The following is a 19,113-nucleotide window of genomic DNA, read 5'->3' as shown; positions in this document are numbered from 1 at the left end:
GACCGCGGCAAACGAGTGGCCGCGTTGCGCAAAAATACTCAGCTCCAAGGAGGCTTGATAACCTGTGCCATGTGACATATCATGTCGTATATCCGTACCCCTCATGAATTTATGAAGAAATTGACCACAAGTGAGACTGGGACTAAGACTGGTCCGTGTTTTTAATTCGAGGCGGGCAATTCTATTTCCAGAGCACTCGCAAACATTTCACGACGTTGTCTTTGCAGCTGCGCTAGAATCCGTTGCCATGAACACTTACAGCCCTTCTGTCAATCCAATCTTGGGTGAGGCCCTCCCCATGCCACACAAGTCGTAGCAGTTATTTCACCTGACTACATCACGCTCGTCAATGCAGGTTGGTAAAGGCGGGAAGCATTAACATTCGAGCACTGCGCAGTACACCAATGGAGTTTGCTGCGATGCCTCATACTGACAACATAGCGCCACAACAGAATATAGAGAACCTGTATTATGCATGGTGGTCACCCATTGAAATTGCACGTGCTGTACATATAAGATGAACCGAGTAAAAAAATCCAAGTGACCCCATAATTACACAGGCACTGGGGAGTACTTATTTTTGTTGATGGTCCTAATTAAGTGGTTAAAATTCCACATTCCTATGGCCGGTACCAGTCCCATCATAGTACAGCCACTATTGTTGGCTTCCCACTGATTGGTGCCTGGATCTTATCCATGTGGTGTTGAATCCATTAACACCAGAGGAACGATGATGACAATTTGGGCTGAGATGACATTGCCTGAGATCTGAACTCATAATTTCACGACTGGAGTCATGCTGCTCTCCCGACTGAGCTATGTCCCAACCCCATGCTCAACATGCAAGCGCAATCTACAGAGATATACCGTGCAAACACAAGAAAATGCTTACCTTCCCCTTACACTTTGCTTTGTCAATGATTTTCAGGGCATATTCGTGTCCAGAGGATCTGCACAGAACACAAACATTGTGCATCATTCATCAACATTACATCATTAACTCAACACATCAGGCGTGTTATTTACAGTGGGAGACAGAGACGCATCCATCATGGCACTCGGTACCATTCCCAACGATCGCTCATAAACGTTCCTCATAGCCAAGCACACGAGCCGGCGGTGCGGCATGCAATAAAACATTTCCCTGAACGACCAGCAGAGTGAGCTCAATGCCCACCACACTCACCCTTGACTATCCCTCGCAGAACAAGATTTGGGTTGCTTATATGAAACACAAGTAAATCGAAAAACATTTGAAAAATAAAACGAGCTCATATCAATAAATAAATAAAGCGAACAAACGAATTTTACACAAAACAATGTACAGCTCCTTTGTCAATAGATTAGGGCCTCCACATGCCACGTAGGAAGTGGGAGTTATATGACCATACTTCACCACACCAATGAGTGCGACTTGGTGAAGGCACAAAACATAGATGTTGGAGCATGTTACGGCAAAGAACAGATTTTTCTGCACTTCCCTCTGCTGACAAAAACATAACCGCGAATTTAGCTTTGCTTCTTTGTTTATTAATCTTGCCAGTTGGGATGCACAAGGTTGCGGCTAACGACAGCAAAGGACCGAGCGATTTTTTTGTATTAGCACTGCAGCCGATGAGGGATTAACGGTTGCGTCACCGGCGCCAATTCGACTCTACGGGAGCCCCCGTGGGAGCCGTGTGTCCCCTCCACTCACCGCTCGATGCACTCCCGCACCACCGCAAAGTTTCCGTCACCGATCACCTTGCCGATTTTGTACTTGGCCGTGATTGCCGATGGAGGGTGGAACTTTCCTCCATTAATAACTGGGGTTGGGGTGGAGGAATAACAAAGAATTGAAACGTCCGTGCCTCCGATTAGCACGGTTGGCTACGTAAAGTGCGCAAAAGAAGTGACCTTCACGTCTTCATAGCCCAGAGCAGAAGAGGGTCAAGTGTAAGATGGCGGCATTCACATGACTAATGCCATCAACACATCTATCAATGATCTCGTGGTCCCCAGAGCAACAACTAATCCATGCCTTAGTGTGGTTGCACCACCTGGACACTGAATAGCAAAGCAATGTATGTATTTTGAACTTCTTTCACACCGTACTTAGCCAACCGTGCTAATCGGAGGTGTCATGGTTATATAACACTGAGAATTATTTTTCGTCCAGTAAATACTTATTGAGCGAGTTCGCAACTACAAATATATTTCACCAAGGGGGAATGTGTAGAAATGGCACGAACTAACATTGGTCGAACGTGGAATTTTAAATGTGAAGTGGAATAGACTCTCAAAAACTGATCAAAACTTAGTGGCTCCCTCAAGACGTTCACGTTTCAGAAAAGAGGCCAAGATGACATCTTATTTTTAAGACATCAAACAGGAAAATGCCGTGGGCTTCAATTACACGATAAAAATTTGTTTTGGCCAAGATCTTGCAGGAACGTAATATAAGGTTTACATCACACCTGATATGTGCACTATGCCTGATGCGCCTCTATGCCCCCACGACATGGATGCACCATCAGTGGCACTAGAACACGTACCGTATGTTCACACCTGGAACTGGGTTCTCTCATCATTGTTTACTTATCTATATACTTCACGACAAAATGTGCACCGCATGTTAGTAAAATAGTTTATAAGCTTTCGCCTGCTTCTGACCAAAAGTATGAAAAGTAATATCATCCGTCTACATCTGACACTGGTACATTACGAGTGTCTCTCATCTATCAAGAATGGTGGACAAATTATTTCTGATTCACAGTAACAATTGCTTGCCATATTGTGCCCAAGTGAAGTCACTTAATGATAACACTAATGGTGATCCACACGAATTAAAGTGTCTAAAACATACATCTGGAATTGTGGAACTGCTCAAACGTAGCTTCCGTAAACATTTTATTTTTGAGCGAACGTGCAGAGGCCAGGATTGTCGCGGCTCTCACGGCAGACTCGGACTCACCAGAGCCCTCGGGGCTGGGCCCGTTGAGGGAGTCATCTGGCTCGGTTCCCCGCGGGGAGGCGAGGGACGAGTGAGACCCGCTGTACGACGGGCTCTGCCGCCCGTCAGAGGAGGAAAAAGAGGAGAACAAGAGTCATCATCATCAGCCATGATCTTCTTTCACTGCGCTTTCAAATGCGCTTCTGTGGCCGTCTGGAACGCTCTTACATCCGATATTAGGAAGCCACTGGAGCTATGCACTTTAAAATAATCTAGATTGAAAACTCATTTCTTTAGAACTGCTTTTTGTGTTTAGTTTGTTGTCCTTCCCCCGCACCTCCGAATAGCACAGTTGCATACGTGCAGTGCGATAGAAATTCAGCATACATACATACTTTAAGCATGTTGGTATCTTGCTTTTGTGTTATATTCAGTTCAAATATCTCCCCCAGAGTGCGGAGCGAAACGATGGACAGCGTGCCGAACAACACGCGGCACAACGCGAAAACACATCAGACAGCACTACAGCAAAACAGTGACAACCTACGCAGTCACATTCAGTTCAGCTTTCCAAAAGCAATGCAACCTACTCCAGTCCACCTCTTTGTTAAAAAAAGTTACATCTCGGTATGCCTTCAATGAATCCCGTGGGTACAGATGATTTGATGGGTTTTAAAGTTGTGTCCCTGTGACAAATATCTTCAACTGTTTTGAAATACAAAATGCCTTTGTTTTGCCCCATATATTCATCCTCAATGCAACTTTGCAGCCTTCTTTACTAAATAAAGTTAATGAATAATTTAATGGAAATAATTCATATTTACCAGCAGTCAAACCATTTCTCAGATGATAAGGAGGAAGCACCATAGGTCACATCCGAAGAGGTAAATTCTGCCCTTCGCATTACAAAAAAAATCAAAAGCTCCTGAACCAGATGGGATAACTGTGGACATCGTAAAATAAGCGGGACCAGCTGTCGGAATAAAACGAAGACAGCCAATTGCGTACGTTAACATAAATAATATACCTCAATAGCTGAAAGAAGAATGATAATTATTCCGTTCAAGGAGACACAAAAGTGACTTGAAAATTGGCAGAACAAGTACTGTAGCTTCATATCATGTGTATATAAATTGTTGACGAAGATCGTCATTAACAGGATGGACAATTTAGAGGCCAGCCGATCACTTGAACAAAGTTGGATTTAGAAAGGGTTTGTTTTTAAAACCATCAACCACATACATACTACAAATCAGATTGTATAAATGACAAACGAGTAGCAAACACTAAAATGCATGTGTAGATTAGGATAGGACAATTTGACTCGGTGAATAATGATGCAGTCATCCAAGCTCTTACAAACCGGGGCCTCAATTAAAAATAAATAATCTTAGAAATTATTAAGAATCTCAGGCTGGCCCATGACAACAAAGTCATTATAACAGCCAATAGAAATGAATGAGCACTAAACATATCAAACAGTAATAGAGTAAACGGCATTATGTGTACCCCTATATTTTATTAAATATATCAGCCATGACTCATCCACTGCTGGATGACAGCCTTCCCAACCTGGCACCATCTCTTGTGATGTAAGAATCCACCCAGGACCGACACCCGAGTTGATTTCATCATTCCATCTCCTTGATCGCCACAATCTCGGACGAGTAAATTTCCTTAACTGCCACTTGGCTGTCGTGATTCTTGACCATCGGCAAAATGTAAACTGAAGATAATTTATTGTGAATTGTGAATACTACCAGGGCCAATGCTGCCGGCTTAATCTATACATTGCATGAATATCCAGCTTCTTCTCTTCCCTCGGCCCCCCTTGCTTCACTCCATTGCGGATCAGCGTGGAGCTGGGCTGGGTGCGGCAGCCTGCGTTGATTTACTGCTAGGGAGCTCTGAACGTGGTTGGAATGCCAAATCACAGTGGTGAGAGTGCATGGAGGCAAGGCCTATTCAACGAGCCCGCATTTCCATAACACCCACTGTGCTTTAGGGCGGAGCAGCATGTACCAATGTTCATCTGCTGGTGATTTTACTCATGAGTCATTCAATCTTAAGACACCCAAAAACACCCCTCATCTAAAAATAACAATAATTTCACGGTGTATGGTCACTGCTGTTGTTTCAATGGTTTCGGCCAGAAAGGGGCATGCGTGGCTTGGTGGCTGAGGCAACGTGCTCTCATCGCAGTGCAGAGTTTCGGTCGAAAGTATGAACTCGTCGGGAAAACCATAAACTGGACTGAAAAATTGCACCTTTAAACCGACAAGTCCTCATTTTAAATGCCTCCTGCTATTGAGGGCGTAAGAGTGCACACACACGTGTGCGCGTCGCACAAATTGAGACACCAGTTTATAAAAAAAAAACTGCACCACTAAGCTCTTGCTAATTGCAAAGCACCACATTTTTCTGCGTGGACAGACTGGAAGTAATTTATTGTTCCCCGATAAGGGTGGTTGAGAGCGGATGGGGGGGGGATGTAATTCACAGCATGAAGATGCCATTCCAGAGGGGCGGGCAGGTTGGGACCGCGCGCCAACCCCCTGCGCAAAGGCTGCATCGCACGAGATTTATCGCTTTGCCATGTTCATCGCGCAATGCGTATTCGCGCTCCGCTTTACGAGTCAACGTTATACCGCGCGTTCAGCTCAATTGACATTGTAGACGAAACATACGGCAACTTTTATTGATGTTTAAACCTACTGTTACAAACGAAAAAAAATTGGACATATTGTGTTGTGGGTTCTTTTTTTAATTCAAAAATTAAAATGGGGATAGAGAAAAATACAGAAGCATGTTGTTATTTAATAACCATTTCTAATGGAAAAAATATGTATGCCAAAGTGCAATGCTGCACTGACATTTAAATAATAATGTTATTAATAATTAATATACACCCCTGTGTCAAACCTATCCTGGACAAAACATTTACAGCGTAAATGTTTTGGGTTGATTGACCATACTTTACCATGGTGGTCAAAATAGGTCGGTAAAGGAGAGGTGACCCAGGACCGCTTAAGATGCCGCCGACGTTAGCCACAGCTGATAATCGAACTCAGGTCGCCAAGTTCACAATGCAGTGCAATAACCAATGCGCCACTGCTCTGCCGTTGAAATTAAACACCTTAATGAAAAAAAAACCCAAGTAATTCACTGGCTTGACAGGACCTATAAGTCCTGATCACAGTCTGTTTTTCCCATATCAAATACAGTGAGGGAAAAAAGTATTTGATCCCCTGCTGAGTTTGTACGTTTGCCCACTGTCAAAGAAATGATCAGTCTATAATTTTAATGGTAGGTTTATTTGAACAGTGATAGACAGAAAAACAACAACAAAATCCAGAAAAACGCATGTCAAAAATTTTACAAAATCAGCAGGGAATCAAATACTTTGTTGCTTCACTGTACATGCGCTTTACTCCAACGGATCCCTCCAAATTTCGGCAGCTTACCTTGCGACGACGCAGGCTACCGGGCGAGGTTGAGGCTGGGCTGGGCGACTTGGCCATGCTTGGGGTAGACAACTGGCTGCTCGGAGTACTGGTAACTGTCAAGAATTAATAAGTTACACATGAGAAGACCAATTGAAAGTTTTAAATCAAGAACAATAAGCATTTGATTTACATAAAAGAGATTAGAAGTGTCCGATGGCTCGGCGGGCGGGCAGGGGCAGGCAGGGGCAGGGCACTGATTTGGGTTTGACGAGAGTATAAATCACACAATTCAGATGTTTTACTTAATTTAGCACGTAGAATTTAAAAAAATTACTGCAATGCAACAAACATATTTCTCGAGAAGAACATATGTGAAAGTGCTCCAACTAGAGTTTGGGAACAACAACAAAATATCACGTATAAGGAATCTTAGAAGAAATTGGGAAGAATAAGCAGATTCATTGTCTGTGCAGCCCAAACTTCCACATGTATTGTCTGTTGCAGAAATTTCAATAAATGGACACTTTTGAAACTAAGTATTACTCAACCCAACAAGACGCCCAAAAGGCTAATTTAAAATGTTAACCCCAAGCCAAAAAACGCTGAGATTTCATCTAATTCTTCACACTGTGCACACATATAAGCCGAAATGACCGCACGAGAATCAAACATTTAGTTTTTTCTTATTCCCGGGATGTTACAATGCTGTTTATACAAAGAGAAAGATTGTCTTTTATATCCATAGGCTGCTGGGCAACATACTCTTCGTGAGCACCTATTGATGCTGGCATGAAACAAAATTGAATCGTGGGTCCAACAAAACTCACATTCAACTGCTTTTGTCCCTCCAGCACTGATATTGACACACTGCACCAGCACACATTTTTAGGCTAAATTGGCCTTAAAACCATGATACTATGATGCACTAAGGCTATTATAGGAAATCTATAAGACAACTGTAAAGGTAATTGTAAATAATTTCCAAAATCTGGACAAATTTAATCACTGTTCCCCCAAACAGGAAACTAGGATGTCAACTTGCAATTAACCCACAGACATAGGTCACATGACTACTCAAGGTTGTGTGGTCTGTAATCAAATTTTTGCTCATTAAACACACTTATAACAGTTTTCAGTGACAAAACAAAACTCGGTCACTTTATTGCAGTACCATATCAAGTAAATGCGTTGCCGTTGACAATGGCCAGAAGTTACCCCAGGTGATGCTCAGATGTCGTTTGCTATGATCGTGAAAGGCCTTCAACAAAGATGTTCCTTGTCGAGATTGTAGTGTTGTTATTTATCCGCATGGACACTGCTCCGCGTTATTAAACACGCAGACACAAACCGATCCCACACACGCACGACCGTGTGATCCTTTTTGGCCTTTCAGACATCACATCTGCAAGTGCTCGCATGCCGTCTCTGATGGCCTATGAGTAAAGAACGACAAACTCAAGACGAGGCCGTCAAGATTCCCAGGCTTGCAATTAACAGAGCTCATTTATGACATTAATGAGCGCTGTAGTAGAAATAACAAGGTGTGCTGCTCTTCAATTGCCAATTATGGTAGGCATCAGCAGGGTTCCACAAACAAAGAATGCAATTATAACCAGGACATTTTGCTTCAGTTTCTGTCTTCACTAACCTCTGAACAATACTTTTGCCAACTAGGTTATTTCCGAAAACGTTTAAGGGTCTTCCCAACAGATTTAAGCCCTGATAATTGGTTCTTTACCCTTCTATCTGGCAACAAAACTGACACCTTTTTACAAGGAGTCATGTTTGAATAGACCGCAATACCTGCAGTCATAATACAAACAAAAGAACATAACTCTGATAATGTGCACTGTCCTTGAAGTTGATTGGTCCACACCCGAGACAGCTTTCCTTAGAGCCTAGTCTCACATGGGTTGGACCAGATGACGCCAAAAGGCGCACAACTCAACGACAATGCACCATCAGAGTATGAGAGCTCGCGGTCTATTCAAACATGACTCCTTGTAAAAAGGTGTCAGTTTTGTTGCCAGATAGAAGGGTAAAGAACCAATTATCATATTTTTACTGGCAAATGAGGTTCCCATAGTGTAGATGCTTGCCCCGAGCTCTCATACTCTGATGGTGCATTGTCGTTGAGTTGTGCGCCTTTTGGCGTCATCTGGTCCAACCCATGTGAGACTAGGCTCTAAGGAAAGCTGTCTCGGGTGTGGACCAATCAACTTCAAGGACAGTGCACATTATCAGAGTTATGTTCTTTTGATTGTATTATGACTGCAGGTATTGCGGTCTATTCAAACATGACTCCTTGTAAAAAGGTGTCAGTTTTGTTGCCAGATAGAAGGGTAAAGAACCAATTATCATATTTTTACTGGCAAATGAGGTTCCCATAGTGTAGATTTAAGCCCTGTTAACAAAATCCAAGAAATGCAGCGCGTTTCAGAACACGCCCACCGAGTAGATGGAGCGATAAAATCAACGCGTGTGTCAATTCCAACAGAGACTTATTTTTTCCAACTTGCAGACATCTATTTGTAGGTAAAAAAAAACTGAAATATTAAATGACGACAAAGCCAGTGGAATATGTTATAAAACTCCGAGAAAGACTCTGAGAATGGCACATCAGATATCCAACGATTCAATGTGCATCACGGCGGTCAAGAAGAGCAGTGGATTCTGCCCGGGCCCTAAATCACTAGGTATGGTGGGGGTCAGGGAGGGAAGTGCCTTACCAGGTGACCTCACGGGCGATCGAGCAGTAGAAAATATGCTGGATCCTCGTACTGTCCTCGGCATACAGGGGTGGCACAGGGGTAAGACAGCGCACCAACAGACAAAGGACATCACAACATCATGCACATCGCACAAGGAACACATGGAATTATTAATTCTAGAACCTTCGATGTTTTTCACATCATGTACGCTGTATGCAATGGGTTCACGGAGACCCCTGCAGCCCCCTGTAGCTTCTACAATCACCGCAACGTAAAAATAATCGTCGAGTCGTGAATCCCGAATTGTGAGAATGTCATCGTATTGGCAAGAGGGTGAAATGTTACCTCCACACCCGATTATCTGAAATAGCTAGTTAATCAATTCGCACTGGCTACACATATCAAGACTAATTGGCACAAGGCCTTCATTTGGTCACCCTTGGCTCAACAGTGGCTTATATTTTTGTGCTATCTGGTAACATTTGAGATTCACGGTGACATTTTCTAAGTTAGTCCCACCATGCAACTTCAGAACCACTGGGCTTTCCTCAAGTGAATGTTAATTCAAGTTAAAAGTAAAAAAAATGTGTGACGTGCGCAATGACCATAGATTCAGAGTCACGGCAAACCACAGACATGCAGGTATGCAGCCAGAACCGGCGCAAACAAATGCCCAAGCTCTGTGGCCCTATATTTAGAGTAAGCTGAAGCAGCCTAATAAACCCATACATACAAAGGGGCACATTTGCTGTATCCCACTTCTCCTGGCAAGCCAGGGTGTATGGCACCTCGATGTCCAGGGCACTGAAGTTTCACAACTGTTGTGTGGATCCACCAACCCAGTGAAGATATAATGAATGTGTTTAGAGAATGCAATATGGAGTCATCCTAACTACCTGGATTGAGTGTCATGTGTCAATTCTGTTTCATCATGAATAAACACAAGGTATCTCCACGCAGCAGCAGCGACAGTTATGAGATGTGCATTATGATACCGCTCTTCACTTCCATAATAGTATGAAATTAATGAATAAAAAATGAAATCTGCAAGAGGTGACCTGATTAAGTCATCTCTTCTGAGTGGAATTTTTCAGGGCCCCAGGGGAAGCCGAGGCACGTGTGGGAGCACTAAGGGTGGGTAAGGAGAGAATGATACTGCCGAGAGGGGGTGATGACAATTGCATTGGTGGTGATGATGGTGGGAGGTGATGGCAGTGGCAGTGTTGTTGGTAGCATTGGGAGGAGGAGGTGGCGATGGTGGGAGGTGGTGGTAGCGGTGGGAGACCTGAAACAGGAGATTTGCTCCGGCGTGACGATCCGGGGCTCCTCAGGCCACGCGGTGGTGGCACCGTCACCTTGGAGTAGGAGGAGGCCTTCATCACCCGGCACTCTGAGAGGCGCAGGTGTACCACCACACACACGCACATGCACACATACTAGACACCGGTACTCAGTACTGACAGCAGCCACAAGACTCTCAGACACCCATCACAATCATGTCAAGACTGCCAGGCTCTTCAGCAGTGCAATTGGGCTTGATGAGTGCGGTGAATGTGAAATGTTTAAAAGCGCTCCACTTGAAGGTTTTTCAGATATAAAATTTTTTCCACAGATTATTTTTACTTGAGGCATCTTAGAACAGTTCTAGATTTGAAGTTTTCGTGACTGCAAGGATTCATACTTTTTACTGTAAAATTACTGTACAGTAAAATTACTGTACAGTAATTTTGCTGTGACGGTTACACCTGAAGACGGAAGCTTGTGTGACTTCACCGAAAAAAACAAAGAGTATCTTAGAACAGTCCTTGTGCGATGTTTGTGAATTGAAATTTGACCATGTCCCACTGACCTTCACTAAGGTCATAAAACAGATGTCTTGAGCTGTATGCAAAACGGATAGATATATTTTCATTTACCTTAAGACATACCCCTGCTCTGCAGGATCACAAACGTGCACGTGTCGTGTGTACTTGGAGCATCCATCGTTCAAATGCAATGACATACAGTACAGCATTTTCTAAATTAGCAGTTGCATGCAATTTTGCAATTTTTTCCATAACCTTGGCATGCAATAGTATACGCTTGAGAACAATGTCAAAAACACGTATCTCCTCTAAAGTAGACCCCTTTGGCATTCATGGTGCATATTTATATTCCCCTGGAAGATTTGCAAAATGGAGGTGGGATCAACAATGCACAGTCCTTGTGATCTTCCATGTCGGTACCCAGAACATTTACGACTAGGTTGCCCAGTCACCAAATTGCAATGCAATTCAAATAGCCATTCTGCAGAATTACCTTCATTCAGAATTGCAGAGAGGACTAATTATAATTCCACCTTCAAGTACAGTTGGGCAGGTTTTTTTTTTTTGGAAGCTGACAATCAGCCAATTCCAAAGGCCCAATCCTATCCTCGTTGCTTTGATGTGTCCACAGCTCATAATTTATCTCCTTAACCCTTTCAGCTACTGATTTATTATATCTCTCTCTGGTTCTATGGGCTTTAATGTCCTTCTGAGTCACTTGTATTCTCACGTCGGTGGGGAAAGCGTGCTGGCTATTTTCACGAAAAGGCTGTAATTGAACATGGCATAACATAAAATATGGGTGGAAAGTTGATTGGTGTGGTGGTTAGCACACCACGCTATGAACCTGGTGCCCTGTGTTCTATTCCCATCCACAGCTAATATCGGTGGTGGCTGACATTTAACTGATCCTGGGCTCCACTAAACAACAACCCACACTGACCAATATGGGGTGAAGTATGGTCAAACAACGCCCACAACTGACATGGTGTATGGAAGCCTTCGTCTGCCAGTGGATTAACAAATGGCTGAACATTATTAACATAAAAGACGAGCTGCATACAATTCCCCCAAAAGAATACGGAAATGTCTATCAGAGCAAGGGCTGACCTTGGAAAGACCGTTGGGGGATTTGGGGATGTTGTGGAACCCGAGCTTGCTGAAGCAACCCCACACGGCCCATGGATTTATGATCTTTATCTGACCTTGCAAGATCCACTCAGCTCATCACTGCACGCTAATCATTTGCCCTTAAACAACACGCACAGAGGTCTTTAAAATGAGAGGCGTGCGTTTGCAAACACCATAATTTGGAAACAACAGCGTTACATTTGTTCATTGCGTTCTTCAGCCCACGGCCCTAAATTGGCTAACCGATGTAGGCGCTGCAGCTGTTCTATTAAAAGGCTCCAATTATGCGCATTGGCTGGGATGCTGCCTCTCTCACGAACGCCCTTTACACAAGCGCCTGCTGACGGGGCCAGACGTAACCAAGGCAACCCCCTTGCCACCGTGAGGTTGCCATGCCAACGTAATGGCCGTTCCATCTTTTTTTCAACTGAATTTGAAGCACGGCATTCCATTTTTAATGCATTTCGTCATCTGCGGGGATTTTTAAATGCCGAGCCAGAGTCTTGGCGGGGCCGTTGCCAGCGCAGACAAAGGTTGCTGCGTCGCGCACCGCTGAAATAAGCAACGTTGGCAAAATGTATCAGGGCACGGTACATCGCCTGCATTCACCCTGCAGCCATTATCGTGGTGCAGACAAAGCAACATTGTTTAGCGTTTAGAAATAAAACTATTCACGGGGTCCTCACAACAAAAATAACCGATGTTGGCCCCAGAAGCCAAACAAATGAAAGCTGCCGTGGCATATTAATAGCCACTGCTAATACACTGGTGGTGACATTAAACCTGTAATGTGCAGACGGAAATAATAAAGAAGGGTTATCAACGAGCCTGTTGTAAATCACAAAGAAGGGGCCATGCCCAGATATAGGCGAGTGGGTAAAATCCAATTTAGTGCCACTGACAGAGCCCTGCTTGGCTTCGAAGTGCCCGGCGTGGTTTGAGTGTGCGTCGGATTCTAAACCAGCGTGAAGGCATTCATCAGACGGAACTAGGTGGAGCTGTGACAGATTCATCCGCCGCGGGTGTCAAACCTGTGCCCTTTATCAAATATCTGTACCCGTGAAATGACACACGCAGGCTCATGTTTGAGAAATTACAAAGGTTCCATGACTTGTAAAGGTTTTTTTTCCTTCTTTCTTGTTTAGTTCAAGACAGTTTTTGTTTTGTTTTATTAATTAGGCCAAGGTTTCTCGATTGTGCCGAGTTTGAGGGTGTTTAGCTTGACACCCACCCCAAGTTGCCATGCCTCGGGGTTGGGCTTTGTAAGGATATGTAAAAATCTGCATAATGACTACATTTACTGATGCTTAACCAAGTATGGAATTAGACTGATGACTTTAATCTAAGTTGCCTTGTGGTTATTGTTGTTTGACTTGCATCCCACTGGGATTTTTGCACACAGCGTTGGTGTACGGTGCTTTTTTCTGGAAGACTTTGCAGTTTTTTCCTGGATTTTTCTGTTTGCGCAGTCACTTTAAGATGTTTTCTTGTTCATGTTTTTGTTTTGTTGCGGTTGCACCCGATTCAAGAGCCGAATGGCTCACAGGGCTATACCAAATAAACTGAAAACTGAAAACTTAAACTAACACACCACTAATTCACCTTTGTAAAGGTTCCTTTAAGCACCCACCACATCAGCTTATTGCAATTACAACGATTTTTGCTTATTACAAACAAACACCTTGTGAAAGACCCAATGCAGACAGACAATCCCTGAGTTAGATCTTCCACGAAGCTCAAGGTCGACCCTAAACCAAATCTGCACAAACCATGACAGATGCGGATGCACAAATGGAAAATTAAAAACTCTCCAGTGTGCGACTGTGGTCATCCAGAACTGATCATACAATGTATAACAACACAATACCCGATCCACAAATACGAAGGAGACATCACACCACTACTAACGCGGTTATCTGGCTTGACCACCTGAATGTGAAATCGTAGTTGTTACTCTGCATCTACATCAGCCATACATTGTTGAAGGCTCACCAAGTATCAAGAAACTGGAGTACCCACAGAAAACCACACACACGAGGGGGCAACACTCAAAGCTTCATAACACAAGGATTATATCCACAGACTGGATCCAGTGAGAGGACTGAATTTATCTGTGGACTGCACCCATTGATCTGCTGCCATCTATTGGCACCTCACAGCACTGACATCCCCACACCGACAACACCTAGTATCCACTGATGGGGTCACCCATCCAAATACTAACCAGGCTCAAGCCTGATTAGCTCCCAAGATCTGATGAGATCCGTCACTTTCAGGGCGATTTCCTCAAAGGCTGTACTTTAGTACTTTTGTATTCCACTGATGCCAACTGCAGGAACAGTCACTGCAACACAATGCATGCTATGAAACACTACAGAGGCAGTTTTTAATACATCATCTCTCTGGAAACGAATAGTGGAAAATAAGGCACATCAAATATATACATTTAGCAGATTATCACAATCTTACGGTTCTGCTTTGCAGATGAGCAGTCACACGTTGGCAGTTGGGGGTGTGGTATTCGCGAATGGTTCCCGGTGGAAATTGGTTAGATCATAGATGCATAGTGGCATTATATTTGCTAATGCTACCATTAATTTAATATTGCCGTGCTATAACATGCTACAGACAAACCCCTACGTAACCTATGTTCAGCTAAATTTAACTTAATGCGCGATGCTATAATTGTATTAAATATATGCAACTACTGTACTGGCTGATGAGCCTACTGTTCGTGCACTACTATGTATCTAAACATCTCGTCATCAGTATAACTATCATTTAATGTCAATGTCGTGAATTTTGTCGACAATGTTGTGGGTGTCTCTTAGCCATATCTAAACATATCGGGGGTACCCTGACACCCAGGACACCCACGGTGGCTGCGTCGCTGCTTCTGCTTCATAGTGGTGGAGTGTGCGGAGTGGAGTTTCCCTAAAAAAATGGACGTCGAGCTGTGTTCAGGACTCACCGCCCTCATCGATGAGGAAGTCGTCCGAAGCATAGCGAAACTTCTCCGGGCCGCACGCTATGAACACATCGTCTTCGCCAAAGAAGTCCTGCAGACAGGCCACCTGGTGTACAGACACACACACACGTGCAGGGCAAAGACAATGATCACCCCGTAGAGGCAAGTGCTGTCCGTGAGCACCTATTTAAGTCATGGTACCGTCAGAGCAGATGAATGCCACCAAACAGTAATCCAGCAAAAGCAATGGCAATGGTTGTGGAAGGTAACAGAACCCTAGGATGACGTGAAAAAAATCTACCCCCACGACAAGGGGTTAGTAATCTAAGGGTGTCACGAAAAAACACCTATTGTTACAACTTTTCGCCAACCCCAACCTTTTTGGCGGTAGCAGCAGGTGTACTTAATCACGCCCAGCCACAGGGAAAACAAAATAACAGTTAATATAAAACAGCGCTGGAACAATAATCTCTACAACTTGGGAACCATGCCATACTCTGCAATATCCGTAAAACCATCATTAATCAAGCAAGAATCTATTTATTGTTGACATTCGCAGATCTAGGCAACCATATGTCACTGCGGCCTGATGTCAAGCCTCCATCATGGCCACCATAAATATAATCTGTCGTTGTAAGCCACTGCTCCAGGCGTTTTTCTGCGGCTCAGCGCTTTTGGCGCTTGTCCACTGGGGACCAGGTTGCAGGGACATGGCAGGGTCGGTGCCTCCTAGGCCCGACACTTGTTCTAGTTTCTCCCTGAACCCAACAAACCATCTAATCCTTGTGTTCATAATGCAAATAAAAAAATGTATCTTAAGTCAGTGTGGCATAAAATATGGAAATATGCCCACTCGGGGTACTATTTACTAGATTATTTAAATTTTACCAGGTAAGACCTACTGAGCATTATAGCTCTTTTTCAGAAGCGACCTGGCCACACATGATAACCGAACGAAGTGGCTTATCATGTTGGAAATGTATAGCAGCCAAATACTCTAAACACATGTTTCTAAATGTGGAGGCAAAAACCACAGAACCCAGAGAAAAATCTACGCAACCACGGGGAGAGACATACAAACTCCAAATATACAAGCATCCGGGTCGGGATTGAACCCACACACTCATGCATACAAATTCGAATTTTGTTACATTTTGGCAAGTTTAGTGGCCTTTAGTGGCAGTAGGGATCATCTGAATGGATTACATAGCTTATACGAATAGAATAACATCAATCGTTTAAACGTGGCATTTTATATATGTATCAAGAACTAAAAAAAATCTATATTCACACCATTAGCGTACACTCACATACTTTGGATGACTACACCAATTTTTTTCTCTTTTACACATTTATGGTTTGATTGTTTGTGGCCACACAATTTGCCACATACACCAATGTAATTACTTTATCCAACTTTACCAGGATTTGGATGAAAGCAAGGTATCTCCTAATATAAGCTGTCCAAATAAAACACGATTAATGAATACTTCATATCATACAAGCTTGAGTTTCCGGCACACACACCCCTGCTCACTTAAAAGGGTAGCACTGCTGCCGACTTTAATGACCCAGATAATCAGCAGCAATCCTTCTTTGGCAGGAAATTGTTGTAAAGAGCGCAGATGTTTTAGATGGTCAGTGTAATCTGTCTGAACAGAGACACTCACGCATGCAATCAACGCGTGTAACGCTAGACCAGGGGTCGGCAACCAAAATAATAAGAGTTGATATTCTTTGGTTCTTTCGGTAAAGTCATGTAGATAGAAAAAATAAAAATAAAGTTAATAAAAATACGACGTTTCAATCGCAACACCTTTTCCTGATGACGACCGCCTGTGTTGCGATCGAAACGTCGTGGTATTTTTATTCACTTTATTTTTTCTATCTACGTGACTTTACCGAAACAACCAAAAAAATATGAATTCCTGCAGTCACGAAAGTTTCAAGTCAAAATTTAACAAGAGTTGAATTTGGTAAAAAAAACTCAATATTTCAAGAGCCGCAATGCATGTGAATATGAGATGGTGATCCTTAACAAATATTGTCACAAAGCAGTCCTTAAATATCCGCATGCAGCTCCGGAGCCGCAGGTTGCCGACCCCTGCAATCTTATTTTTTGTCTATCTGTGTGTGTTCGCACGCTTGCGAAGGATTTGGCTCTCAAACGGTGGGGTATATGTTTAAAAAAATAGACAGGTACCACGCCGTAAGCCCCGTGGTGAGCAAGCGCTATTCCGTTTTTCCATCTGTCAACTTAAAAGTAGTTTAATTAGCGATCTAGTGCGATTTTTTTTTTATTACAAGCGCTCGACCATACCAACTCGCACGCCTTCGGTCGGGGGGACGGCCCCCACCAAGTCACACGCGTTTGGTGGGGGTGAGGCGGATATTTTCTTTCGGGTTAAAAATGCAATTAAAATACACAAAACGCTCAGGTAAATTCTTCACGGTGTGATATCCCCCCCCCACCCCGATGCGTGCAGTTACTACTATACAGTCGGTAGATGCTACCACTATAGGCCGTAGATATTGGTGCACAGTGGGTGGGAGAATCGTGGCTGGGGGGGGGGGGGTAGCAGCCCAGCCCCAGCCTGCCAAGGTGCCACCTCGGCCGGCTGGCCAATCTAGGCGAGGTCGGGGGCTCTGCACGGGGATAGGCCTCAGCACGGCAATGTTTAGTCCTATTTTATCGCTTCATTCGCTAAACTCACATTGATAGAAACCTATTATTCAAATAATAACCTTGCAAATATTACATTAACAATTTTGTGTGCAGACAACTAATATTTATATTTCTTGCTTCTTTCGCTAAACTCACGTACATAGAAACCTATTATTTTAATAATCACCTTGGAAATATAAAAATATTTTTGTTTGTGTGCTGACAACTAATATTTCTAAAATTACTTGGTAAATATTACTATAATTATTTTTGTGTCTAAGTCCTTGTGTGCGTGTGAGTGCATGTCTGCCGCAATGTGTGTGTGTGTACGTCCGTGTGTGCACGTCCGTGTGTGTATCAGTCGATGTGTATGTGAGTCAATGTGTGTGTGCGTGAGTTGATATGTCTGTGTGTTAGTCAATGTGTGTGCGTGCTCTGTGTGTGTAGACAACTAATATTTTAATATTTAGTTAGTCCATTTTTTATATTTATGTGTGTCTAAGTCCATGTATGCATGTGAGTCGATGTGTGTGTTTAACTGGTGAATGGCGGTTGTTGTTGTGTTTAACGCCATGTGTGTGTATCTCAAGTCGATGTGTGTGTGTGTGAGTCCATATGTGAATGTGTGTGTAGAGCAATGTGTGTGTGAGTCTATGTATGTGGGTGTGTGAGTCGATGTTTGTGTGTGTAAGTCCATATGTGTGTGTAGGTCGACGTGTGTGTGAGTCTCTATATGTGTGTGTGTGTCAATGTGTGTGTGTGAGTCGCTGTATGTGTGTAACTCCATGTGTGTGTAAAGTCGATGTCTGTGTTTGTGAGTCCATGTGTGTTTGTAAGTCGATGTGTTTGTGTGTGGGTCAATGTCTGTAAGTATGTATAAGTCGATGTGTGTGTCTGTCTTTTTCGCCCGGGCAACGCGGGTACTTACCACTAGTAGACCATATACTGTAATTCAAATTGCACTTATTGCACTCATTCTAAGCCTTTTAGATTGTGGTGGTTTGAAAGGCAAAATGAATGTCCGAGGTCATTTCAGTGGGGGTCACGTTCCTTCCCGAGGGACAAGACCGTGTGTTTGTGTGGAAATAAGAAGAGAGCCACTTCAAAGCCACCAAACTGCCAATATTGGCACTGTATTCTGAAAGCCATGATAATGAGCGTGGCCGACAAAGAGCTCCCCTTATCCATGTGTGGTTCCATCTCCTCACAACGGGAAACGACGGTAAAGGTTCAAGTCACCACGATATCTTCACAAAACATCCATACTCAAGGATGCACTAAAGCAAAAAGGTTGCCAGGAAAAAGATCAACAAACAACAACATTGAGATGCTGCCACTGTTTCCTCCTGCTGCTGATGGTGGTGCTCCAAAAACAATACAGAGGGACTGTTGCTCAGACCAAATCCCACACTGCAAAAACCGCTGGGCACCATTCAATTGCCTGTCACATGCAAG

At 43.5% G+C, this 19,113-nt stretch overlaps 1 protein-coding gene across 1 annotated transcript in view; it reads right to left on the bottom strand.

Moving 5' to 3' along the window:
* LOC144722677 (serine/threonine-protein kinase DCLK1-like) overlaps window positions 1-19,113 on the bottom strand; it is a 60,559-nt gene that overhangs the window by 21,902 nt on the left and 19,544 nt on the right. The window contains exons 6-12 of the mRNA XM_078600978.1: window positions 14,997-15,099; window positions 10,375-10,479; window positions 9,108-9,158; window positions 6,397-6,491; window positions 2,954-3,047; window positions 1,697-1,805; window positions 893-950 (exon numbers count right to left, since the gene is read on the bottom strand). Coding sequence (XP_078457104.1) covers window positions 893-950; window positions 1,697-1,805; window positions 2,954-3,047; window positions 6,397-6,491; window positions 9,108-9,158; window positions 10,375-10,479; window positions 14,997-15,099 — 615 coding nt within the window. The remainder of the gene's footprint in view (window positions 1-892; window positions 951-1,696; window positions 1,806-2,953; window positions 3,048-6,396; window positions 6,492-9,107; window positions 9,159-10,374; window positions 10,480-14,996; window positions 15,100-19,113) is intronic.

Source organism: Lampetra planeri, chromosome 15, assembly GCF_965212315.1.
Source record: "Lampetra planeri chromosome 15, kcLamPlan1.2.h2, whole genome shotgun sequence".
Taxonomy (NCBI): Eukaryota; Metazoa; Chordata; class Hyperoartia; order Petromyzontiformes; family Petromyzontidae; genus Lampetra; species Lampetra planeri.
The sequence above is the reverse complement of the archived record's forward strand: the minus strand, read 5'-3'. Positions and strand labels throughout refer to the sequence as shown.